Source organism: Harpia harpyja, chromosome 7, assembly GCF_026419915.1.
Source record: "Harpia harpyja isolate bHarHar1 chromosome 7, bHarHar1 primary haplotype, whole genome shotgun sequence".
Taxonomy (NCBI): domain Eukaryota; kingdom Metazoa; phylum Chordata; class Aves; order Accipitriformes; family Accipitridae; genus Harpia; species Harpia harpyja.
This window is the reverse complement of record NC_068946.1, coordinates 38,078,485-38,104,084: the sequence shown is the minus strand read 5'-3', so window position 1 is coordinate 38,104,084 and position 25,600 is coordinate 38,078,485. Positions and strand designations below refer to the sequence as shown.

At 36.4% G+C, this 25,600-nt stretch overlaps 2 protein-coding genes across 9 annotated transcripts in view; one reads left to right on the top strand and one right to left on the bottom strand.

Annotated features, from left to right (window-relative positions):
• SLC4A10 (solute carrier family 4 member 10) overlaps positions 1-21,333 on the top strand; it is a 165,051-nt gene extending 143,718 nt beyond the window's left edge. For 5 of the 8 annotated variants that reach the window (XM_052791621.1, XM_052791623.1, XM_052791620.1 and 2 more), the window contains 12 exons: positions 179-340; positions 588-701; positions 1,216-1,377; positions 4,158-4,409; positions 5,741-5,809; positions 8,177-8,350; positions 9,015-9,137; positions 12,570-12,637; positions 14,325-14,441; positions 15,126-15,165; positions 18,059-18,084; positions 19,015-21,333. In XM_052791621.1, the coding sequence (XP_052647581.1) occupies positions 179-340; positions 588-701; positions 1,216-1,377; positions 4,158-4,409; positions 5,741-5,809; positions 8,177-8,350; positions 9,015-9,137; positions 12,570-12,637; positions 14,325-14,441; positions 15,126-15,165; positions 18,059-18,084; positions 19,015-19,081 (1,374 nt within the window). In that variant the 3' untranslated portion in view covers positions 19,082-21,333. The remainder of the gene's footprint in view (positions 1-178; positions 341-587; positions 702-1,215; positions 1,378-4,157; positions 4,410-5,740; positions 5,810-8,176; positions 8,351-9,014; positions 9,138-12,569; positions 12,638-14,324; positions 14,442-15,125; positions 15,166-18,058; positions 18,085-19,014) is intronic. The other 3 variants (XM_052791625.1, XM_052791624.1, XM_052791626.1) reach the window with 2 other exon arrangements.
• A 2,823-nt stretch (positions 21,334-24,156) lies between these two features.
• DPP4 (dipeptidyl peptidase 4) overlaps positions 24,157-25,600 on the bottom strand; it is a 40,703-nt gene continuing 39,259 nt past the window's right edge. The window contains exons 25-26 of the mRNA XM_052791627.1: positions 25,520-25,593; positions 24,157-24,664 (exon numbers count right to left, since the gene is read on the bottom strand). Of these exons, the coding sequence (XP_052647587.1) occupies positions 24,566-24,664; positions 25,520-25,593 (173 nt within the window). The 3' untranslated portion in view covers positions 24,157-24,565. The remainder of the gene's footprint in view (positions 24,665-25,519; positions 25,594-25,600) is intronic.

Below are 25,600 nucleotides of genomic sequence, written 5' to 3'. Positions count from 1 at the left end.
CATGCAGACTAGATACAAACATTAGGAGTTTCAATTTTAAAAAGAATAAATATCTAAAAATTATTTTACTATTTCTAGTAATACAATCTGCTTGCAATTTAGGAAGGTAATTGGAAAGAAAATACCAGTGTAAGCATGGGTATTTTTCAGAACAATACTACTTTGCTCTCCCTGATAGGAATGTAAAAAGTTTCACGGAGAGTTTGTTGGACGAGCCTGTGGTCATCATGGCCCTTATGTTCCAGATGTCCTCTTTTGGTCTGTCATCTTATTCTTTTCTACGGTAACACTGTCATCCACACTGAAGCAGTTCAAAACTAGCCGATACTTCCCAACAAAGGTGTGTGCCTTTTTTTTAATTCAAAAGTTGTCATTAGTCACGTGTAAGCATGAATTCCATCTGCATTGCAAATTCAATTAACTGCTGGTGAAGTGGACACTGCATCTTTTCTCTGTTAGAAAATTGTATCAGAATAAGCACAGTTTTAGCTGTAAGCACAAATTGGCTTAAAACAGAGAAGAAAAATAAATCCTAACTCATACATGAATGTTTTAGTTAAAATTGTCATTTCTCTCAATAATCGTAGGTACGATCTGTTGTCAGCGATTTTGCTGTCTTTCTCACTATTTTGTCCATGGTTTTAATTGACTATGCCATTGGGATTCCATCACCAAAACTTCAGGTTCCAAATGCTTTTAAGGTAATTTGTTTATAAATTGCACCGCCTTATTATTTTCACAAAGTAGTGTGCTATCGTGGGTTTATTATATTTTTTTCTCATCAGGGAGTAGTGATGCTACTCTGAATTTTTCATGTTCACCAAGTACTACGCAACCTCTCTGATTAGTGGCCCATCCATGTAAGTGATCCTTTCCCATCAGGCCCCTCCATGCTTCCTAATGTCTTCTGTGTGAGGACCAACATGGCTCAAATTACCCAAATCCTAGACTACTGAAATGTTCTGGGGCGCCTTCCAAATTCTGGGCTCATTGTATCAAATGCAACCAAGTCTGTAACATCCCAGATGATTTTATTATATGTAATTTCTCTTTTTGGTATCATAGGAAGTTTAGCATTTTTCTGTGCTCTTACATACATAGATTGATTTTAAAGGAAATCATATCCTAGTAATGTTTTCGTATGTATTCTTATGAAGTTAAAATGTAAGTAATCCTTAGAGTTCTGACTGGTCATGCATGACTCTCTTTTTATAGCCCACCAGGGATGATCGTGGCTGGTTTATTACTCCTTTGGGGCCAAATCCTTGGTGGACAGTGATAGCTGCTGTAATTCCGGCCCTGCTTTGCACTATCCTTATCTTTATGGACCAGCAGATCACAGCTGTCATTATCAATAGAAAAGAACACAAACTAAAGGTATTCAGTCAAATAGTTGTATTTTCACTGTTGTTTTCTGCTTCAGGTTATGTAATGTACCTTCATCCACTTGAGTATGCTAGTTTATTATATGTTATATAGCACCCCTTTAAATTGTTATGCTTTTTCTCTGTTGGACACTGTGCCCTGTGTCAGTGGTTTGCTGCCTTACAGAAGACTTTATGAATGTAATTTGGAACAGAGATTCTGAATCAAAAAAGTGCTATCCTCTGTGCTGTATTGGAAGTATGATACCCATTCACCTAAAGAAAAAAATCCAGAATTTAATAATTTCCTGAAGTATCATAATATTAATTGCCGCCTCAGATATTGACAGTGTTGTTCTACTGGACTGGATTTTGGAATACTATTCAGGGGTTATTTTGTAATATAAGATTTTTTTTTTTCCCCCTCTTTATCCTTCTGTGTGGTTCTACCCATCCTTTTTTTTTTTTTTTTTTTTTTAATGCCCTTCCTATCTTAAAGAAGGGAGAAGAATAAAACTGAGCTTTAGAGGCACAATGGGTTCTTAAAACAACATAGGACAACTTCCTGCTCTGTTCTCTAACACTTTAGTTGCCTACAGATGGAGAGAGAAAAAGGGACATCACCCCTCTGAAAAACTGTTGGGCAAAATCTAGCAGCAGGTTTCTGTACATGTATATGCAGCGAGCTTAGGCTTTTTTTGACATACTTTTAATAAGCAGCAACCCAATCCCAAGTTGCTTTAGCAAATGCATTTGCAACCTTCACTTTGCACTGCCTCTTCTTGGATGATTGTGACATTTGATATGTTCTTTTTTTGCCCTCTTTGTCAGCCTGGCTCTTCATGTCAATCCATAGCATTGCATGTGGTTAACTTGACAGATGCAGGAATTTGCTGCCAAGCTTTGGAATGTGTTTTTTCAGCACTGGCATCTGGGAGTCAGATGGTCCTCCTGGCTGCCCCCTTGTCTTGCTGCGTTTTAGTTTTGCTGGGGTCTGGTGTAGCATCACCTGTTGCTATGCTTCCTTTTCTTCCCATATGTCAGGTTCCTCAGATCATGTATGAATGTGAGGAAATGCTCTCGGATTCTGTATGCATTAGCAGATACATTCCTCATAAATGTGTCAGAAGGTAAAAAAAGGTGTCTCTGTTAGGATTTAGAATGAAACTCTTTCTTTGAGTGCATTGTGCATGTAACTAATATCTGTGTTTGACACATCTCTGAGTTTGTCAAGATGTGTCTTGGAGATAAGACTCATAAACACTTTTGGGGAGTGAGGGAAGGTTGCTAGAGTTGATTCTTTTCATTTTCTTTATATGAATTCCCCTTTTTAAATAATGTAAGCAAATAAGATGGCATTTTCATTTCGATATGTGGATTACATTTTCATAAACCCAGACGCTTCCCATTTTAGAAGTAAAAGTTGTCTTCAGAAAGAAATGATTTGTTTGCTTCCAACTCGTTTTCCCCTCTTTTTTTATACTTCCCATAGCAAATTCTGAATAGTGCACATTTCAGCTTTTGGCAGTCTCTGTAGCAAACCTTTCCAAGTTTAGTTTAGTTACTTTTTTTATGTCAAAAGGCATTTGCATGGGTTTACAGGCAAAATTATGGTTCAACATATTCACATTGTTTGCATGAACATCACTGTTTCATCAGACCATGACACTGGATTTGTTGCCATATTGCAAAATTTTGTGGAGGTAACTAAATACCTGACTTCTTAAAGGAAAATAGCTTGAGCTCTTGCTTGCAGCTGTGTGGTGGTCCTGGATACTTACTAAAATTGAAAAGAAGTATCCCTCTCAGCTATAGTAACAGATATGTATGCAACCAAGCTTGATGCAGATCATTGGTCGTTTTCAAGTGCAGGTTGTATTTGCAGGTTTTTAAATGCATCTGAGATTTGACCAAAGAGTTTTATCCACTACTACAAAAGCAAAACAACATCCTCCTGTTGGTAAATTTACGGAGTATTTGACTACTACAGAGATGATCCAACACCAAAGGTTTCGTACCGACTTTTCATATGAGTGTTTATGGTGCTACTTTTAAGTATTGAACAGGGAAACCAGTAAAACAGTACCTGATGATGAATATTATTTTATAATTTAATTTCATGTATAGCTTAATTATAATTTAATTTCTCTTCATTTCTAGCTATCTGTTCTTAGATAAGATGCAAGTACATTAGTGAAAACTTACTACTGTCCCGTGCTTACCATCTATAAAAACTTTAAAAGGATCATTGTGGGTTTATGGCCTTTTATAGCATAAACTGACTGCAAATATTAACTTAAGAATTTTTGTGTAGGAAAGAATCAAAATTTTCTGCCTCCTCTGTAAGGATGGATGGAGGGTCTATTAAGATTAGTGCAGTGGAAAGTTGGCAGTGCAGCTGGATGTTTGCTTACTGTTATCCACAGGAGAGATTTAGTTAAAACAGAAAACTTATGTATTTTCCATTGTCTTACTAGTATCTCTTTTATAAGCAGGAAGGGTATTTGCTGCCCATTGTAAAGTGGATTTATGATATGTACACTTAACTCATAAGTGGAATGAATCTAATAACATTAAGCATTTCTTGTGAACTAGTAGGAATTCCCCTTAGATAACCAGTTTACCATCACTACTGACCCAACCTGGATAACGCATAGAAGAAAGCTATTTTTTCCTAAAAGTCACAATTTTTTTAATTGTCTCTAAGTTTTCATTAGGAATGCCTGCCAGGAGTGTTCTCCTTAATTCAGATGTCATTTTATATCTTCTTGCTGTCATTACTTTTTTTAACAGAAAGGATGTGGATACCATCTCGACCTACTCATGGTGGCAGTCATGCTTGGAGTGTGCTCTATTATGGGATTGCCATGGTTTGTTGCAGCCACTGTCCTCTCTATTTCCCATGTGAATAGCTTAAAACTGGAATCAGAGTGCTCCGCTCCAGGGGAGCAGCCAAAGTTTCTTGGAATCCGGGAGCAAAGAGTCACAGGGCTCATGATTTTTATCCTTATGGGCTCATCTGTCTTTTTGACAAGTATCCTGAAGGTAATTTGGGGAAGTAAGGAAAAGCTAAAGAATACTGCACTGCACTGAACATTTCACTGTTACGGTATTGTTTAATGAGTGCCCTTTCCAGGCACATTACTAACTAGCATAAAGTTACACAATGATAATCTAAAGTGGAATTCTGATTTTGCATAATAAAATGGGACATCTAACGTGTTTAAAACACATGTTTTAACTAGGGACATCTAACATGTTTAAAACAAAAACCTTGTAATGAAAATCTGGCCTGACTGAAGTCAAAGGGAATTCTGCCATTGACCTGTATATGAAGACTCACCCTTTGTCTATATTTTGGGCCTGTGGCAAATTATCATGAAACAGTCTTGCTAAGTTATACCAGTAAGTAAATCTATTTAGAAAATTTAAAAACATTTTGTGATTTCTGGATAATTTAAAAATATTTTCACAGTTGCAAGAGAACTTCTGTGTTCATTTCTTGGAAATGAACATGAAAATTGTCTCATGCTCCCTGTATACTCAACACAGCTCACCAGTGTCCTGAAACTGGGTGTCTAGTTGCATGCATGTATAATACAATCTATATACATAATACTTACTGTTTTTAAGAATTATCTGGCCTCTGTGAAATCAGTGAGAGTTTTGCCACTGGCTTCGGTAAGACCCGAATTTAGACTTGCATGTTGTCACAGTGAAGGCAATAAGCCCTTAGAACTTGTACTTCCCAGTAGTATTTTATTAAGTATATCAAAACCCTTCACTTTGAAAACACACAGAACATGTGTTTTGTGTATTTAGTATTTAAAATAGATACTTATCTATGGAAACATTCCTTTACCTACACACTGTATACTGAGAGTCTGAACATTTAAAATAGGCTCTTACAAAGTCATTCTATAAAAGTAATTCACCCATTTTTAAATGCTTGCAGCACAGAACATTTCTTTTAGCAGTATGAAGTATTTTGTGTGTGTCTTGAATATTTTTCTGAGGATTATAGCTTTACTATTCAGATGCTCTCCTGCACAGTCTTTTAAGTAAAGAATTTAAGTATGTATCAAACACTTTTATTTTTTGTGTAGTTCTGTTAATTTTATTAATAGTGAATAAAGTATATTGTAGTAACTGGCTGTGAGAGGAAAATAAAACTATAGAGCCAGATTCTTATTTTGCTTTATACTCTGAGAAACATTATTAATTTGTAATTGAGTGACACTGAATTTACAACTTGTCTGATTAATACAGGCATATGGCACTTTGAATTTCAACTGTTTAGAATGTCTTTCTAGAAGCATTTAAAATTGTTAAATGGTATTTAATATGCTCTTCCCTTTCTCTGCTTGTTCGTGCAGTTTATTCCTATGCCAGTACTTTATGGAGTATTTCTTTACATGGGTGCTTCATCTCTAAAGGGAATTCAGGTAAAATGGATTTATGAAGAATGTGTTACTGATGATGCTTTCTATAAAATCTGTAGCTATTCTTATGATATTATTTTATTATCTTTTGTGTATAATCTTAAAAGAATGTTGGCAACCTTAAATTCTTGAAAGTGACTCACTTAAAAAGGAAAATGGATTCTCTCTAAATAGACTATTCCTTTTAGGTAGTGTGCTCCAATTTTTTATTTTTTATATGCCGATTTTTCTGTTCTCCCTTCTTATCAAGGGAATTTTGGCTGAGCCTAAAAACTGAGTAACAACTATCTCACCTCTCCCCTGCCTGGCTGTTCACTTGCTTGCCTGCTGCCTTTTCAGCTTCTAAGTGCGTGCCTTTGTAGTGGTACACTTGATCTTGAACTTTGCCTATATGAGGCTTTTGGCTAACTTGCCCTAAAATGAACATAGGCAAGACTTTGAAAGTTTTTCCTGTGCAAATAAATGCCCCAGGCAGGGGGGAACTGTTGCAAGTCCCATGCTACTTAATTTCTGGCCTCAGGGATGAAAGGCAAGTCTAGTGGAAGGGCAGCATTCCTGCAGTGGCCTTAAGTAGGAGCCCCTGGCAGAAGCCAGGTGCTCCAGCATTCAGGTCAGGGTTGGTTATGGTATCCTGTATACCATTTCTCCTGGATGATTGCAGCATTAAATGTCATGGTGTCAAATCTTTTAGCCCATCTGACACAAAGACTCAAATTTTCAAGTGTGCCTTTGTTATTGAAAGTTGAGGTATTGATACATCTTCCAAGACAATTGAGAAAGAACAATCGCATGATGAAAACATGAATTTCACCGTGCAAAAGGTTGTTAAATACAAAGAGCAAAGAAAATGCCTGATTGTTTCCTTCATTATTTTTAAATTTTTGATTGCAAGTTAAAAATGTCTTGCTTTTTTTTACCTCTCTATTATTTATAGGCAAAGCTGGCAACATCTCTTGGTTTTTGACTGCTGTTTTCTATTCAGAGACTTCTTTTGTAACTTTACCTAGCCCTTATCATTTGGGTTGATATTCTAAGAAGTGTAGTTTGGCTTTTACTGAGGTTTAGATAATTTCAACTTAATATGGTTCAGCTGTTTCTCAGAACAAGGGTATGAGAAAGTACACTATTGAAGAGTGTTTTTAAGGCATGCTAAAATTTGGCTATCTTTACTTGGAAAAGTGATAGCATCCCCCTCCCTTTTTCCCTCCCCCAAGCTGGGACAAGGAATGGAGATTTGATAAGATGGCTTTTGTAGGAGGATGTGCTTTTTGCTGTTTCTGTGAAAATGAAATCTGCTCAAATCTGGCCAAATTAAAAGCCTTTTAAAAAATGCAGTTTGCACATGCTCAATAAAAATTCCTGAAACTTGAAATTCCTGAAGACTGTGTGAATATAGCATGGCTCATCCATGCAGGGAGAAATGGTGCATCGCCATAGCAGCTGACACAAAGCCTCGGGTCAGTGTGCCAAATAGGTCTGAAAAACAAGAACCTCTCATGTACATTCCTGATGGCATGGCACTTGGCTTTCTGGCATTCCTTCCTTTTTTTTTTTTTGTTTTGTTCCTGGTTGTGTGAAGAAAGTGCAATAGGGAAAAGAAAACAGCCTGGGATAAAGTGTCTGGTGAAGTAAGCTGGGGGGAAAGAAAAAGTTTCATCCACAGGAGATAAAAGACTGAAGAGATCCCGCCATGATCAGCTTTTTGTGTGCTAAAGGAAGCAGAGCTCAGTTGTTGAAAAACAGAAGTTTAGAATGTATTGGAAAGGCGGTGTAATAGTGCATATGCCCAACAGGATCAACCAGCTTCCGTTCAGTTTGATTCATGATTGATTCACATCTACTTTGAAGTCTGACTTTGCCTAACTTTAAGGGTTCTTGACTTGAAATCTTAGCAGTACTAAGTAACTTAAAGTAACTATTTTCTTTGCGTATAACATATTATGCAGTTATGAGCAGGATGTTTCCTGGAGTATGACTATACAGAATGTAATTCAGCAGAATCCAATATCTCAGCACATCTGCTATAGAAATACCTAGGGAGACAAATGTGTATTAAAATTGAAAGGAACTTAAGAAGCATGACTAACCAAATAATTAAACTTTACTTAAATAATACAATTCTCATTCTTACTCTGGTGGCTCAGCCAGAGAGATGAGTCCTTTAACACCATTGGACTAGTATAGATTCATGGCTCATGATTGTAACTGAGGTAGTCTTTTTCTGTGCTCCTGAAGTTCCACGCAGTTTTTGCCTTTAGAATAACAAGCCAAATTCTTAGATATTCAGGATCTCTTCGGCAGTGTGTGAATGTCAGCATAGATGATCCTACAGCTCAATTTGATGCAAACTTTTAAAAATTTCTCTTCCAGCTTTTTGACAGGATAAAGTTATTCTGGATGCCTGCAAAGCATCAGCCAGATTTTATTTATCTGAGGCATGTTCCTCTTAGAAAGGTCCATCTCTTCACTGTAATTCAGCTGAGTTGTCTTGTGCTTCTGTGGATTATAAAGGTTTCAAGAGCTGCCATTGTCTTTCCTATGATGGTATGAAATATTTTTTATTTCCTCTAAAAATCCATTTTCTTTTCACTTGTGGATCATTATTATTGAAGAAAAAAAATAAATGTGGGCAGGTAATTACAGTATTGCTTTGATTCAGTGTTCAAGGACAATTCATACTGTATTAAGTAAGGAAAAATTCTACATATAACCTATAGTCTTATAACATATAGTCTAGGTTGCACTCTGTTTATATGTGTGGATAGCCCAACTGTATATTCTCTTAGGGAAAATTCTTCTCTTAAAAAATTAGAAAATTATTTGATGTTTTTATTTAAGGAGTAGTGCTAAATCATTTTATGGAAATAACATTCACTCATTAAGGAAGATCGTTCAATGGACTGAGGAACTTTACTGATAGTTCTGTGTCTTGCTGGAAATAAAAGACAAATCTATTCTGCTTCTTAAGTGATCTCTCTCTGATCATTTCACTAACTGAAAATAAAAGATATCTACTGATCTCAGTGATTGTTAAATGCTTAAAGCCATACTTCATCTGAACAAAGGAAGACCAGTTGATGGCATATCCAAATTAAAGAGTAAAATTCTAGCTGTAACCTGAGGTCTCTTTTGAAAGTATTCCTCTACAAGCATATTTGTCAGTTTTACTTGCTTAATTTCCTAATTCTTTGAATTAACATCTTTACAGGTCCTAGCTTTGGTATTTGTCCGAAAACTCATGGATTTTTTTTTTACTAAGCGGGAGCTCAGTTGGTTAGATGATTTGATGCCTGAGAGCAAGAAAAAGAAACTGGAAGATGCTGAGAAAGAGGTGGGTCATGGTTTCAGGGTTTTTTTCTGCTGTGTAGCACTTTATCAATTTCTCCTTCAGACAGTTAGAGAAAATTCTGTAAATAAGGCCTATTCCATGCAACAGGCAGACTTGTTAACAGTATCCAAAGTGTAATATTGTCATATTTTACATAAGTCCTTTTAAGGTTACAAATCTAATAGGCTCAGGTAGGGATGTCTATTAGATGTAGATTCTTATGCTGCCATACTGTCATATAACATAGTATCTACAGAGCTCCTGGGGATTGCTCCTGAGACCCACTCAGATGATGTGCAGGGATGAACCTGTGTCTGTAGGAAAGCCCTCAGATGCCTGGGGCACTTTGATGCTGTGTTGGGACTGGTCTCGTCCCTGCTGGAGATGCTGAGGAGAGCACTGCAGAATTTGAGGGGCATGGCACGTCCAGCTACATCTGAGCCATACATAGGTCACACACCATCATCCTGTGCCCTCTCCGCTCAGCAGTGTCATAATCCTGTGCAGTATCCCTATTACACTCTGGGCCAGCATTTTCCTTCTGCTTCTGCAGAAACAATTTACTTCCACTTCCTAATGAAAAGGTCAGTGACGCTGCTTACCCCTGTTAACCAAATCCTGACTTTTACTTACAGCCTGTGGCATTACCACCCAGTTCACTGTTTCAGATCTGGACTCCTCATCTCCTCTCAAAGAATATGCATTTCAGATCATTTCTTATAAAGTTGATACAGGACACATTCTTACACATTTCTACTCAGAATGTTCCTATATTTTGACAGTGAAACACTTATTTTTCTGATTGTAGCTTTCTAACAGTTTTGCATCTATTTGATAGTATTTTCATCTAGCTGCTGCTTCATGAATTGCTTGTTTGCATATGATATAAAAGTGTTGGAACATAAAGTAACTGTATGTGTAAGGGACGGTCGTCTTTGTCCTTTGCCCCTGTTATTAGCCACCTGATCAATGCCACCTGTTAGGGAACCTCAGTACTGGGCCCAAATGAATGAGGGACAAGTATCGATGGGGAAACACTAACTGCAGGAGCAGCAGGTAGAATATGTTGGTGCCAGGTTATTTTAAATAAGAGTTGCGTATCCTGCGTCAGCACTTTTGAATAGTAGCATGGTGTGAGGCTGTGGTGGCAGTGGGAGGTGAAGCCACATGGTCTTGGGAGGCTGTGGTCACTTCTAGGCGGGAGTGCTCTGGGGACAGTTGTGCATATGACCTCTAAAATGCCCTGCAGACCTCTGCAAAAGTCCAGGACTTGTAAGACATAACCTTTTGGTAGTACAAGGGTACTGCAGAAACTAGACAATGTGAATGGATAAATCAGCAATTTATCCTTAGGGATGCCCTGAGATGTGATCTGAGACCAGTGAAATGGTGTGTGTAAGGATTCCCACTGGTAAGTCTATTTGCAGAAAGAGAACATGAGCCAATAATTTGAACAGGTAACTAGGAAAACTAGATTTCTCTGCCTTTAGGATTCTTCTGTGACCTTTGACAACTCACTGCCTCACCTGAAACCTGGAGAACTACAACTTTGCTTTCCTTGACACATTCAACATACTTTCATAGAATATGTTTTGGGGAAAAGGTTTTACCCAGGTGATAAACATCATGATGATTATTTACTATTTAGTATGTGCCTTTAAAACTATCAGGCTGAAATTAAAATACATGAGTCATTGTTTTCCCCCTTGAATTGAAGCAGACCAGAGAGTTGTTTCATCACAGTATCTGTTGTCATCACAATTCAGAGTAACCAAAAGTAACCAAGGTAGCTCTCTTCTTGTGGGTCTGGTTATTGGAAAGATTCCTTGTTATCCTTATGTTTTGGTTATATGTCACTTTCCTTCCCATGCTTGATAGGATGGCATCAGAAAACAAAACTGGGAAAATGTACTGGTGTTACTTTATTTCATTCACTGTCTATTTTGAGAGGTTATTTTTACATATTTTGGCATTTCTAAATATTTGGAGCTATTATTAAAACTGTTCAACTGTCAAAAACTTATGAAGCTGTGAAGCCTGGAAATGACAAAATTAACTAGTAATAAAACTTCTGACATGTAGCCTAAGGAATTAATTGGAGAGTTGCTATCACACGGCTTTTAAAAATAGAAGTTTTCTACCCACAAGAATATTCAGAAATATAGTTGACAAGATCTGGAACTTATTTGATTGGATCCCAATTTCATCACTTAAGTTGTTTTATATTTTTAGGCCATGTTTTTGCAAGGCTTTGTACATTTATAGTGGATCTTATACATGCCTTCTCCTCACAGACCTCCTTTGGAAGCCACTTTGATGTTAATCAATTAAGTCTTCCTGAGACAGGAATGAACGAAGTGGCTTCTCCCATTTGGAGAAAAAAATGTTGTGACTTTTAAAATAGTTATAATAGGAAAACACAGAAGGAACAAATTTCTGTGCAGAGAGGACTTAAATTCTACTATTTTGGAAAATTGTACTGGCTCTTCCAGCTAATACCAACTTACCAGTGTGTGTGATGCATGTAGGGTTTTGGGTGATCTACCAGAAAAATGGTGAGCAATCTTTTTGGGAGAGCCAACTCACACTTTCAAACAGGCATCAGGGTAAACTGTTACAAAGCCATCTAATAAAGGGAAGAAAGATGTGGAGGTCTCTGGGTGTCTGCTAATGCTCACACACACACAGTGCAACAGTTTAGGGCAGGATTTGATGGTTACATTCATGTGAAGGCACTTTAACTTCCTGTCTGTGGTTTTTGTGACCTAACAGGGGTGTGAGCCTTGAGAATCCTCCTGTGGAGCCTTGAGTTGATGTCTGAAAGACAGAGACTTGTTTTCCTTTGTTCTTGCAGGCAGGACGTGGTGCTTGAGGGGTATTGTTTTGTTCTCCCCTCCCCCTAAAATAGATTTTCTAAAGTTGTAATTATTTCACAAAAAGATTTTTGGTAGATACGTCTCCTAGTTCTCTTCACTTCCTGTTGCTCACAGAAGTTTTTTCCCTGTTCAAGTGAAAACTAATTTTGGTGTCTTGTTTTACTACCTTTTGCCGCAATAAAACTTTTATCAGTATTAAAACTGTGTGTGTGCAAACTTGACTTCCCTAATTTTGCATGTTAACATTGTAATGTATATATGCTGTTATGCATATTTAAAATTCACCATACAGTTGCTCACTCAGTGTTACTAATTTTTCTCTTTCTTTATTGTTACAAGTGTCACCTCTACTTGACATTGAAAAATAACATTAAGTGAAGATATGTCTTTTAAAATACAGGGTTTTAAATGTCAAATATTTAAATTAAGAGTTGAAAAGTACCTTACTTTAAGAACTTCAGATAAATACATAAAGAAAAGGGGGAAGAGGATTAAAGTACATAAATTTCACTTTTCACAACATCATATCCTGTCTCACATCTAAATTTCTTCCTTCTAGGAAGAGCAAAGTATGTTAGCAATGGAAGAGGAAGGGACTGTTCAGTTACCACTAGAAGGACATTACAGGTAAAATATACCTTTCCTCTTTTAGGTGAGTTGCAATTAAACAAATAAACATGCCACAATATTTATTCTTAATGCTTACTGAATGTCAGGAGGATGTTTGTCTGGTAGTAGAGTACAGATGGGTGAACTGAACCATACACTGCAGCATTTAATAAGCTCAGCCCTTTTCTAGTGTTTCCACGTGCTCTCACAGTGCCTAGGAAAAGGACCTACTAGTTGAAGTTTTCCCTTGGGCAGGACTGCAGGATCAGGTTGTTCACAATGAACCTTGGCCTCTGACATGCACAGTGTGAAACAAAGATGTAGAGCAGGTCAAACCCTTCACCCTGATGCTAACAGGGAGCCCGGAAAGGTTTTGAAGACACAACAGAAAAACTAGGTTCTTACAGTGTAACATTTTAAAACATTCTAATTAAGATCCTATCTATGTGAGATAGTAAGTGAATCAAGAGCTGTCCAGGGTAGATAAGGCATAATGCAGGGTTGACAAAACTTAAAAAGCGTGAAAACCTATGTTATAGATAGTAGTAACATGTAGCCAGCCCATAAGCACTTACTGTCATTTACAGTTTTCAGAAAGAAAGTTCTTAATAAAGATTTGAAATATCTGGTAATAGTAACCTCTGCATTAATGTGAGTTCATAGGAACACTATCTCAGAGTGGCCTCCTTTCTTACATTTTAACATGAAGTTACCCTAATGTCTCCTAAGGCAAACAACTAACTGTGTGTCTGAAAAATCCCAGCCTATTTCTCACTTTTGATTCATCACACTTCTAATGGTCTGGTTTTTTTCTTCTTTTGTCCACAGCTTTTTGTTCTGTTTTATATTAGCAATACTTAGCTTCATTTATCTTGGAGTGTGATCTGTATTGATCTATAGTGTGTTTACTTAGGTACAGTTGCCCGGATAATATCTGACTTTCTGTACTGTAAGGGTCACAGTCCTACAGCTAAAAAGAAGAGTCAGGACATTGGTTGATAAAGTGGTTCCCCAAAACATTGTGAAAACAAGTTTACTGACGGCTTACTGAATGTCAAGCCATATGTAAACCATGAAGTCGGGAATAATGTACAGGCAGGCCCTTAAAACATTTAAGACTTTATCATTCTTAAGTGTACGAACACATAGTTGGAGCAGTCCAGGTAAAGCTAAGGGCATAATGGCTACAAAGTGCTGCCTAAAGCTACTGATTAGCTTGTTTAATTGGGGCATTTTTATTAGATCACTTAAATCTTTGACTTTGTCAAGGTTTTTGATTGCTTTTAAAGTTGTTTTAAAAGCACATGGAGTTTCAGAGGATAAGTACTTTGAGAACTGTTAGGAGCTCTTACGATTCTTGTTTAATCCAACTACGCCACTGGCATGCTCTGAGATCTTGGGCAATATTTAATTTCACAGTTCCTCATTTTTTCTCTGTCTGTTAGTTGGAAGTGACATGATATATTTTATTGATGTTACTGTGATTAATTGCTGTTGGATGAGGAAAATACTAAAGTGCTAAGATGTTTTAAGAGAATATTTAAGTCATTGTTCAGGATTTTTGAGGTTTAACATAACTTCTTAACTTACATTGCACTTATTTATTGTCATCACTATCAGTTTTCAAGGACTTTTATAGAGTTAATAAGTAACAAAGACTGATTGCTCATTGTTTTATTGTGTATTTACTTTTATTCTTGCTTAGAGATGACCCATCTGTGATAAACATTTCTGATGAAATGGCAAAAACTGCTGTGTGGAAGACATTGTTGATATCCTCAGAGAATGCAAAAGATAAGGAGTCAAGCTTTCCTTCTAAAAGGTTTTAATTTTTTTTATTGCATTATACTTTATATATTGGTGTCAAACCAGAATTAGAATATTTTGCTAGGGATTAGAAAGATTTTTAGCATCTTGCAGTTTTATTTCTTGAGGTTTCCTTTTATTTATGTCCAGTCATAATATTCTGAGCTCAAAACACAAACGCACTATTTATGGGGAAAAAAAAAATCACAAATATTTGCATGCTATTTAGTTATGCTACAGTGGAAAATGAAGTTGGGCATGCCTGATGCTTGTGTAATGAACCACCAGCCTACACCTGGATATTGCACAACAGCTGTTGTGTTTGATCTGCTTGCTTTTGTTCTTTCCTCCTGAAAAAGAAGTGGTCATCACTGCCCTGGAAATATCTGTATGAAGAACCCAGTACTCTGAATGCAATCTACTAATATTTGGAATGAAAATAATTTTAAGATTGCATCACTTTTCATTTTTCTGCCTACTTCACTGGTCCTCAAAACAGTTAAATACTTTTAAAATTTAGTCCAGACAAATGTAAAATGAAGCAACGATGTTTTATCTGTGCTACAGAATTATTGTGGGAATAAGAAAATATTATATACAAGCACAAGTGTGATTGTCAGAGAAATTTTCCTCTGTTCCCATAAATTTTAAATTTAACTATTTTCTACTTAACTGTTTCATATCACGTTTTTGTCATAAGCTCCCCCTTCCTAATCACTCTAGAAGCTGATTGCCCAAAGGTAAGACGCTGTCCCCCAACCTTTTCCTTGATTGTATCTTGCAATTCAAAATGGTGTCACCTAGGAACCCAAATGACTTGACCTTGTGTAGTCTGGGGGGAGACAGAATGAAAAGAAATTTCAAATAGGAATGTAAAATATCTTCATTAAAGTCCTTAATATGAAAATTTGAAATTTATTGTGTATTAAAAATAGAAACTGTAGATGTAGTGCATTTAAATGTTGAATTGACTTTATTCCTAGAATCCTTTTTCATGAATTCTTTGACTTTTTAAAAATATAAAATTATATTCTGCCCATTTATAAATCTAGTTTTCAAAACAAGCTCCATGTTTGAAACAGCTAGTCATTTTTTTACGGTGAAAAGATACAGTAAGAGAAAAAATTTTGTAGTGAAATACAGTTTTTAATTTTGTTACCCTAAAATGGCATGCTGCCCATCAGTGTTGTTCCTTTCCCAAAACAGCGTAAATGAGATGGAACAGTTGATGACCAGAGAATCTTCATTTCAGACACCCATGGAGCAGCCCACTTATGTGATCATCTTAATGCTATTTCACTGATGATCAAAATAGCAGTGTAGTTCTGATTGGCGTTCCACCCCAAACATGGGCTGAAAAGGATCCTGTCACAGTGAAATCAGTGTGGTGCATGGGAGAAGGATGTACAGTAGGGTTTTCTTACCTTATGTGCCTCTGTTGTCCAGGCTTTCACAGCCTGGACAAAGAGAAGAAACTGATGCAGTACATTCACAGCCACTGGCTGTGCAGTAGTTGTAGTTCTTCTGGTGGATGTTGCTTGCTTTGATTTTATGATTGATAGATTATGTAAACATGTACTTTTTTTACCTGAAATTTTCAAAGATGCTTTGAGCAAAGAGCATCCTCATAGACTCTGGTTCAGACAACATTGGTAAAAGGTGATTTGGCCTTTCCACTACAGTAAAATAGAAACTTATTCTCTAATGAGCTCATTTTCAATCTGTTCCTATATCTATGCTCATGAAAACAAAGACTCGGGTGAAAAGGAACTAAGGGATCACAGGTTTTATGGTTTTAGGTATGAGTGTTCTGTTGTAAAGGAAACAAGCTCTTAAAGAATCTGAAATCCTGGTTTTCCATGTGCTCTAACTTGTCTCAGATTGCCAGAGAGAAGTAGATTCAAAGAACTTTAAACCTGGAAGGCTTGCTTTCTGATAAGCAAAACCATAGACAATACTAATCTTAAATCATATTAGAGACAGAGCTAAAGAAACATTGTATTCCTAAATGCATGTATCATTACACAAAGATATAATTCAATCCTAGGTAAGTACTGAGAAAAAGGAAAGCTTGGAATGGTAGCAGTCATAAGGATAACTTTTGCAAATGATCAAGATCACCAGTATTACATTCCACAATTCCCTGCAGTGAAGGGTATCTTACCATAGGGGAAAAAAAATCACGTTGTTTTGAAATTAATTTTACTGATGCCTTTTCAAGTTCAACTACAGAAGTGTTTAGTACTCCTTTTCCTGTTGTCACATCTATTTTCTTATACAAATATCTCAAAATATTATTAAATGGGGATAATTAAATTATACTGTACTATGATTTCATGTAATGCCTTTTATGTAAGGCACTGATCGATTAACAACATACACAGAGTGATTTTTGGAATACATAAAATCTGGAAGTTCTTTGTACTAATTAAATACTGAGTTGACTTGGCCAATGAAAGGCTAGCCAATTATACAAACGACTTAGCCTGATGCATGGATAGTATCTATCGTAAGCTCTGTCCTGCCCCTGGCTCTGTGTAGTAGGGTAGTGTGTGACAGTTCTTACATCCCAGACTCTTAGCAGGATTTAAGGGTCTGAAGAGGGGACTTAAATTTAGTGAACTGTTGTCTAACCATAGAGGCACGTGAACTTTACAATTTTCCAACCTTAATTTTTCATTATTAAAAGTCCTAGGGACCTACCTAAAGGTCTGCTTTTGAGCCTGTCTTCGTAGAATTGAACACCAAGGCACCTATCTGAAACATAGCCCTCTTTGGTACATGTAATTAAGTGTTCCTCTGTCTCTGCTTATAATATTAAGCCCTTCAGATAGCAATTCCAAATCATAGGCAGAAGATCTGACGATGTGTAGAAGGTAGTCCTAGCTGGTCTTTTAAAATGTTGGAGAAAGAGGCATCTATCACTTTGTAGATGGTATGTGTTCCCCTTTCTACCTGAAGATATGCAAATCCCACATCCCAAACCTTCCTTCTCAGGCTTATTAGACTACTCCCTTGGTAGGGAGGAAGAGGGCTCCTAAGTCCCTTACATGTCCACCAGTTATGTGTGTTTTACTGGTAGAAGACTGGACTTGTCCTCTTTTTTTTCAAATTTCTTGAGGCATTAAAGCCCACATCTGCAGGAGATGCTCAGAGATGTGAATCCTAAATAGAAGGAAGACTTTCCTGGTATCACAGAGGCATGTGAAATGTGGAAATATTATAGACTGTAAGGCACACAACACATCCTCAGTGTTTGCTTTTATTAAGCACAGGTAACTGCCTGCTGTACTGCTGCACTTTAAATTCACCCCCCAGGAATTTGTTTGCATACCCTTTGTGTGCAAAAAGCGTAACATACCCAATTCTATCGCTGTTCTACAGAAGGTGACAGATTTGGCAGTTGAAGTGGCAGAAGTTGGTATTCTTTAGCTATTTCCATTAACACCTCTGGAAGCTGCCATAGGCTTAGAAGTAAGCTTTGGCTGAACTGAATTGTATCCTTAAAGCAATTTTTATGTGAAGAAAAATGTCAGATGATTGTAAAATTGTGCATGAATCACCTTAAGAATTTGAGAATTGATCTTGCTTTCTTTAAGCCTTGTGTAACAGCCTATTTCTCATTCATTCTAGTTAAGGAATTATTCCCATGAAACCTGGTAGGTTATGTGCTTGATACAGGTTTGTTTTCAGAACCATCTTTATTTTAGATACCCTGCCACTCTTTGTTGAAGGCTTGATTTGCCTATGTTGTGGAAGCCTCTGCATTTTCCTAGTGTGATTGAAATTCATTGCAAGAACATGACTTTTTATTTATTTACGCTGTTGTAAATTAGGACCCTCTTCACTAAAAAAAAAATCATCTGCTTTGCACATATATTGCTTTCTGTAGGCAAATCAACAGTGTTTTAAGTGGAAAAATGCTGAATCCAAATTTGAACTCTGCTTCAGAGTTCTTAGTGATACGGCTTTTGTATGATCTTTCAGGCTTTAAAAAAAAAAAAAAGTTATTTCCTTATAATGTATACATGAAGAAGTATATATTAAGCTCCAAATGGGGAATATTGTCACTCCTCACTACCGTGGCCTTCTCCTGCTCTCCCCAGTCAAGACTGAAAGCCAAATATTACAGTTGGAAATTGGCTTGCACCGCTCTAGTTCAGAAACATTCCTTCTAAATGTACATTGAGCAACAGAATACATTTTAAAGACAAGAAAAACTTATTGTGACCTCTTGTTTGTGCCATTTAAGAAAATGCCGGTATTGTCTGACAACTGTACCATTACCATTATTTAATCAATTAACAGTTGTATTTGCCAAAAAAAAAGAAAAAAAAAAAAGTGGCTATCTTTGCTTGCATGCTGGCTGACTTGTCTGTCTGTACATCTTAAGTTCTCTACCTACCTTGTTAGTAAAATGCTGGCTGATGTCTTCTGCACCATTCAGCACAGCAACTTTCACTTGCTTCCCAGTTTGTGCTACGCAGCATGAAAAATTAATTAAAATACCAGTGCAATGTTGGTTTTTGGGCAGACGATTAATATATATGATAGTGCTGCTGTAACACTTTTTTTCCTTCTTTTCCTAGTGCTGAAATCAGAAAAGAGAAGAAAGCTGACTCAGGGAAAGGTGTTGACCGGGAGACTTGTCTATGACTTGTTCTTCAATTAATTTTTTTACAAACAAATGAAAGGAGTGCCACAATGACTAAATATAAATGATTTGACCTTGTAACTTTTTGTCTTTCATCTCAAACTAGCACAGGTAATGTAGTGCAATATTTGTCTCATTTCACCTTGTCTACATTGTCTAGTATCTGTGTAAAAGTCTGCAGTAGCCAATGCAAAAAATCTTCATGGTCTTTGCTGATATTGGCCATTTATTAGTATTTGTATCATAAATTCAGCAAGCAAAGTTTCTTTCAAATTCAAATTTCCTGTTAATAGGTTTGTACTGTATTTTGCTACTTTTTCTGTGTGAGAATACTTCATAATCTTCATTCAAGATGAACTTGAAACCACTTGTTCCAATTTCTTTCTTTTTTTTTTTTTTTTTTTTAAATCACCAAACTTGAGTAAATGATTTCAGGAGACCCAAACTGACAAGAAAACATTAAAGAAGTTTTTAAAGCAACAACTGATCTGACCCTGTGAACAAACTAACAAGGATAATCCTTTCTTCCTCAAGCTGTCCTTTTGCAGTTATGGATTGCTCTTGCAGTGAGGATTGCAGGGTCAGATTCTGTATTTGTGAAGTTTTCCTTGATTTAATACAGTGGATTTAATATTCAAATTTGTATGTAACTGGAACATAGTCATATATATATATATACATATATATTAAAAATATATATTAAAACATTCTCTTACCTTAGTTGAAAAACACTACCACATCCTTTGATGTGAAACATGGGTACAGTATTTCTTAAAATGCAATCTGTGATTACAGTATTTTATCTTGTATTGTATGAATGTTGCCATGGTAGGCCAAACAACCGCATTATGTCATTAATCAATCCATTATTTTATAATAGGGAAAATTTTGTAGATACAAACTACCCCACATGCAGTTATATCACCTGCCCAATGATTTTCCTCTTTATTAGCTAAAATACAGCCACATAAAGGGCGTATTTATATTGTCGTCTCTCTAATAACAACTATCAACCTCTTAATTTCAGAGATTAATTGTGTATAATACTTAAATGGGTATCTTGCTGTTGGTTTAGTTACAGCTCTTCATTATTCCATCATATACATATTGACTGAAAGATAAAAACAACATTGCAAAGTAGAATAGGGCTTTAAAGCCATTAGAGAGACATTTTTCATAATGGATTTTGTTACTGCCTGATCCTTCAAGCTGTTCTTTTGTGTAAAACCAGGACTGTGAGATCAGGTATTGAATTAATAGACATGTGGAGCAAAAGTTTTATTGCGTTATTTGGAATTCACTGATTTTTAAATTTTTTTAAAATAAATTTTTAAATTATTAAATGAAAGCTAACTCTCAATTATTATGCTATTACTTTGAATCCTACAACTAAGAATTACAGTCTTGTAATCTTTATAACAACTCATCCACAGAGCTCTAACATTCCCCAGCTTTCCAAAATACAATCATCCTTCTGTAGACCTCATGTGAACAACTTTTCACATCCAGCACATTTAAAGTATTCCTGCTAATGTTTTTGTGTGTATGAGTGTGTTTTACTACTTTAGCCATAAATAACTGCATTTTGCTGCAAACTAATAGGGTCACTGTTCTAAATTTGACTTAGCATTATCAAAGCCCGTTAAAGGCCATTTTTATGGAGAAAAAAAAAAAAAAATCTAATGGACACGAAGAAGGATTTACATTGAATTAAATGTTTGTATTTGTAAATTTAGGAAAAAATGCTGATGCATTAAGGTTAAATGCTTTGTTTTGTGTACTTGATGATAAATTGTAAGATTCCAATTGTTTTAAGGTTAGTATAGCAGTTCAATACTGGTTTGTCCCGGAAGCTGCCTGGTGGTGTTTTAATATGTTGCTTTGTTACAGATAATGTATACAATTGAAACATATTAGTTTCACTTGACCAACTCTTAGAATATTAAGAAATCAGTGTATTCAATGGCATTCTGTATTTCTGTTCAGTATTTCAGAGTGGTTTTATTTCAAAACAGTCACTCTGTTCTTGTGTGAATTTAAATGCTATTACAATGTTAATCTTAACATTCTGAAATCACACACAATATAAAGGAAATGTAGTGCTATATTTACTTCTAATTTCATATTCCTGGTCAAAATTACTCAATTTCTTGGATGTAATTTATTACAAAACTTTATGTGTACATGTGAATAGACTATTGTGTTTTTCACAATTAAGAAATGTTATGTGAAAATAAATATTTATCCTAACTAATTTTCAATTTTATTTTTACACTGCAAAATCCAGAACAAGCATGCAGTATGGGTATGGTATTTTAAATGTCTACCTGACACTTGAATGTGCTTCCCATGTTAATGAATTCTAGAGCCCAGTCCTGTTCCATTTCCAAGTGGAATCTCATTGAAACATGCAATGCCATCAGTGTTGGCTTGCTGTGTGTAGTTGATGGCAGTGTACTTGGTCTGTCTCTAACTGTAAGTAAGCGTGCTGTTAGGGATGGCACATAACAGGCCTGCTCCAGAAAGAGAGTGGGAGTTAAATTCTGATTTACTGGTCACAAGTTGGTTCCCCTTGCTCCTGAGAGAGATTATGCGGACCAGGCAGCAGTAGTTGGGTCTTTTTACTGTTCAAGAGGTAAGGTCATACAATTTAAGCTACAATACTGTAAAGTGTCCAATAGTTGAACAGCAGCTTAGTCGACTGCCTATTGGTGGGAGCTTCTACTATTCTCAGGACCCTAAATTTCTGCTGCTGAAAAACTTTTAGGCCTTAAAGCCTAGTACTGCTGCCAAAACCCAATACTTAAAGTATTGACTCCATCTTACTAAATCCCTTTAATCTTCAGCAATTTTTAAACCAAAGACTGGGAGCCTCCCAGCCTGGGAACGGTAACAGTTCTCACACCTCTGGATTCAGCTGCTTCTGTTAGGATTTAACACAAAGTGTACTGTACAACAAACTTCAGCATCCATTTCGCATGGAAAAAAAGGTAATTGGTAGGTGCCTAACTAACTCTAGCATGTGGTACTACTTCAGGCACAACTGGTTCCTAGGGCTGGCTTTGTACATTAATTAAATGAGCTGGCCCGTTTTGGGTATTTACCTGTGCTCCTGCATTCAAGGAAGCTGCCAGTTCCCTGAGGCCACTCTGTTGTCCTATTGTCTGAATTATTTTTGGAGCTGAGGGAGATCTACCAGAGAGGAAATTAGACACAACTGATGTTTATTAGGAGACTTACTATAGAAATAAAACATTATTTTTTTGTTTTAAAAGTTGCATCATGCTTTATTAGCAGCATAGCTTAGAAAGTGCTTTCCAGACAAATAAGACAATTAGCATTGTACTTTGTTATGCCTCACAGATTAGACAGTTAAAACAGGACTATGTCTTGAGAGTAGAGTTTCCCAGTGAGATGCTAGCAATCAGTAAGGTAGGTCAGATACAAAGAACTGAATCTTTACTTAATGAAAGATGTACCCAGACCATATAATTTTTAGTTTTAGTTAGAAACGTTTTTTTTTTTAATGCTTCTCTGATTACGCTGAGGGAATACTTTGCAGTTAATGAGAGGCTAGTTAATGTAGCTTTTGGATTACAGAAATAACTTTATATGATGGTGTCAGTAATAACATTTAAAAAAACCCCAATTATTTGCCCCTTGCATACACAAGCCATCCAGAAGTTCACAATGATCATCTTTTTTATAACTTATCTATCTGCATTGCTGTGATCTACCTTTATACTGATTTACGTTGCTTTCCCTTGAGTCAAAAGAATCAGGAGACATGGATACTATAACCTTTTAGAGACAAGTGACAGCCTGTATCCTATAGAACTTTAACAGACAAGTTTAACACATTAGAACCACTCATACATTGAGCCCAAGATTATAGCTGTAATACCCATCTCCAGTTTGTTCTGCACCCCCCCGCCCCCCCCCCCAAACTCTTTATTTTGTGCATCAAGGAGTTTTTAGTTTTTATTTGTGAAACCAAAACCTTATTTTCCATCTCAGGCCCCCTTCTCTTTCTCATTTAAGGACAAGCTGCACAAACTGTCTTGGCATTCTCCCCATGCTTTATCTGTCTGTATGAGTACTTTTACATTCACACCTAATGTCACTAATAACCCACAATACATACATAATCACATGCTGGCATCTAATATCAAGAAGCTAACTGTTAGATAATCATGTCACGCTCCATTACACGATACCATTAAACAAAAGCAGAAACTTCATTGTAAGTTTCTCTCAAAATTATTGGATTTTTGTAAAATTCTAGGAGTTAGTTTCTTGAGCAACATTTTAATGATACAGACTACACTTTTCATAATGTCTTTATTATTTTAAAGGAGCACAGTTTGTAGCACAAGTGGGTTGCATCTTTTTTTCTACCTATGTGAAATAAATTAAGAAAACTAATCTTATCTTCAGATGGAGAAGCCTACCTGGAGTGCTGAAGATAAAGCAGAAATTTACTGGTAGGCTGCAAGGAAGAGCAGGTTTGCCAAATACCATGTTCACATGAGAGTTACAGTCCAGCCCTTGCTTTAAAAGTGACTCCTAGTTTGCATTGTAATGTTCTGTGTTTGAGTGCAAGGAATATATCCTATTCATCAGTAAACAGGAAACTTCTAAAAAAAAAAAAAATTTCTCTGTCCCTTAGAGAAACAATGGTGGGCTGCTAGAGTTCCCAGATAAGATCTTACCCATGCAGATTCCCACAGTAGCAGCCTTTTTGATTATAAAGTAAGCAAAAATCACAGTACTATGATAGGAAACAAAGAAATTCAGTGCCATTGGTTTGAATAGGTATCATTCAAAAATCTGTGGTGAAAGCCGGTTACATGCTTTCTTTGGAAGACTTCTACAACTGTAATCCAAGAGATTGCAGAGAAAATACTAACTCAAGGAATCACAGTAAACAAAGTGTTTCATTCTGCATAGAAAATATTAACATTGCAGTAATTACTGATATTGTTTCTAAATTAATAATTGATCAAGTATTAGGTAATTTCTGCAAAATCTGCTTGAAGTTTTATCAGTATTTTCACAGAAACGATCACAGGGTTCATTTTGGTTTTTTGTTGGAAACATTATTATTTTTATTCCTCAACTGATCTCCACGTTGGTTCCTCTGTGATGTTTTCATCATTCATTACCCTAATATAGAAACCGGACTGTTTCTCTTTTAGACTAAAATATCAAAAGGTACTGATTCAAGCAAGTACCATGCTTTCTAGAAGTCTGCAACATACCTACATTCTGGTGATTTTAAGACCTGATTAAACACAATCAATAAAAATGCAACAGTTGCTTGGCAACAGAAATCATTATAAAGATTAGCATTTCATTGTGTACACAGGTATCCCAAGAGCTGATCCTTATCTCATCTTGATTCATAAAAGTTTATACTGGCTCAGTATACATTAGCTAGAGCATTTTCTGGAGAAGTACCATTGCTAACAACCAAAATGCTGGTGCTAGGGCAGTGAGAAACACTGCTTTATGAAATGGCTCATATGGGTATAAATATGCTTATGTGCTTGACCGGTGATGGCATGGTCTTTGTCAGTATACCACTGTGGGAAAGAAAAATACAGAGAATGTTAGTTCTAGCTACATCTAAATCAAACATGACAGACACAAAACCACGTGCAGCCATTTAAAATTATCCCAGCATGAGGCTAATTCAGCATGGAGGCAAAGACATAACAGTGGTAGCAAGCTGCTGTGATACTTTTGTCCCTGCTTTGTGTGGGGGATATACCATCTATTCATGCTAAAAGTACAATACATAGCTTGTCCACATGGAGGGTAGATGCAGCTCCTTAGTTTAGGGTGGTGCCTGATCTCTGCACCCTCTAAGCCCTGCAAGTTTGGCTGAGGACAACCATGCACTGGTGCACTTGGCTTCCTTCTATACTTCATCCCTTTCAGCACTGCTCCCCAAGGGCTGGGAGAAGGCAGAAAAGGAAGAGATTGCACCTTAGTCCAAGAGTTTCCATGTACAGCATAAGAAGGGGCACGTAACTACTTGTCTTGCAAGTTCAATAGAGAAACACCAAATGTGATGGACAGGTTATCTTGGACTTAGCTGAAGTTATATCCTATCTGTAAGATATTATTCATTGGACTTTCAGTGTATGCAAAGATTGGGATTGGCTTGGCTGTTTGTCTGAGAACACAAAAAAATTAACAAAATGAAAGATTAGGTAAACAGGGTCAAATACAAGAAGGAGTTGCTTTACATTTTTTCTTATACAGAAGATACATGGGTGTGTTACGTTAAAATTTCAGCTACTGAACATGAAATGCCAGTATGTGAACTTTCATTTAAGATGGCAATGGATTTATACCTAACAACAGGGAGCTTTTGCTATTATTCTCATAATACAAACTCATTTGTATGATGATAAACCAAAACAGAACCGTACCATTGCCTGAAAATCCACTTCAGCATCAACAAGAGCTTTGGAAATCTGTGCTGCTTGCTGAAAGTGAACATTATCTGAAAA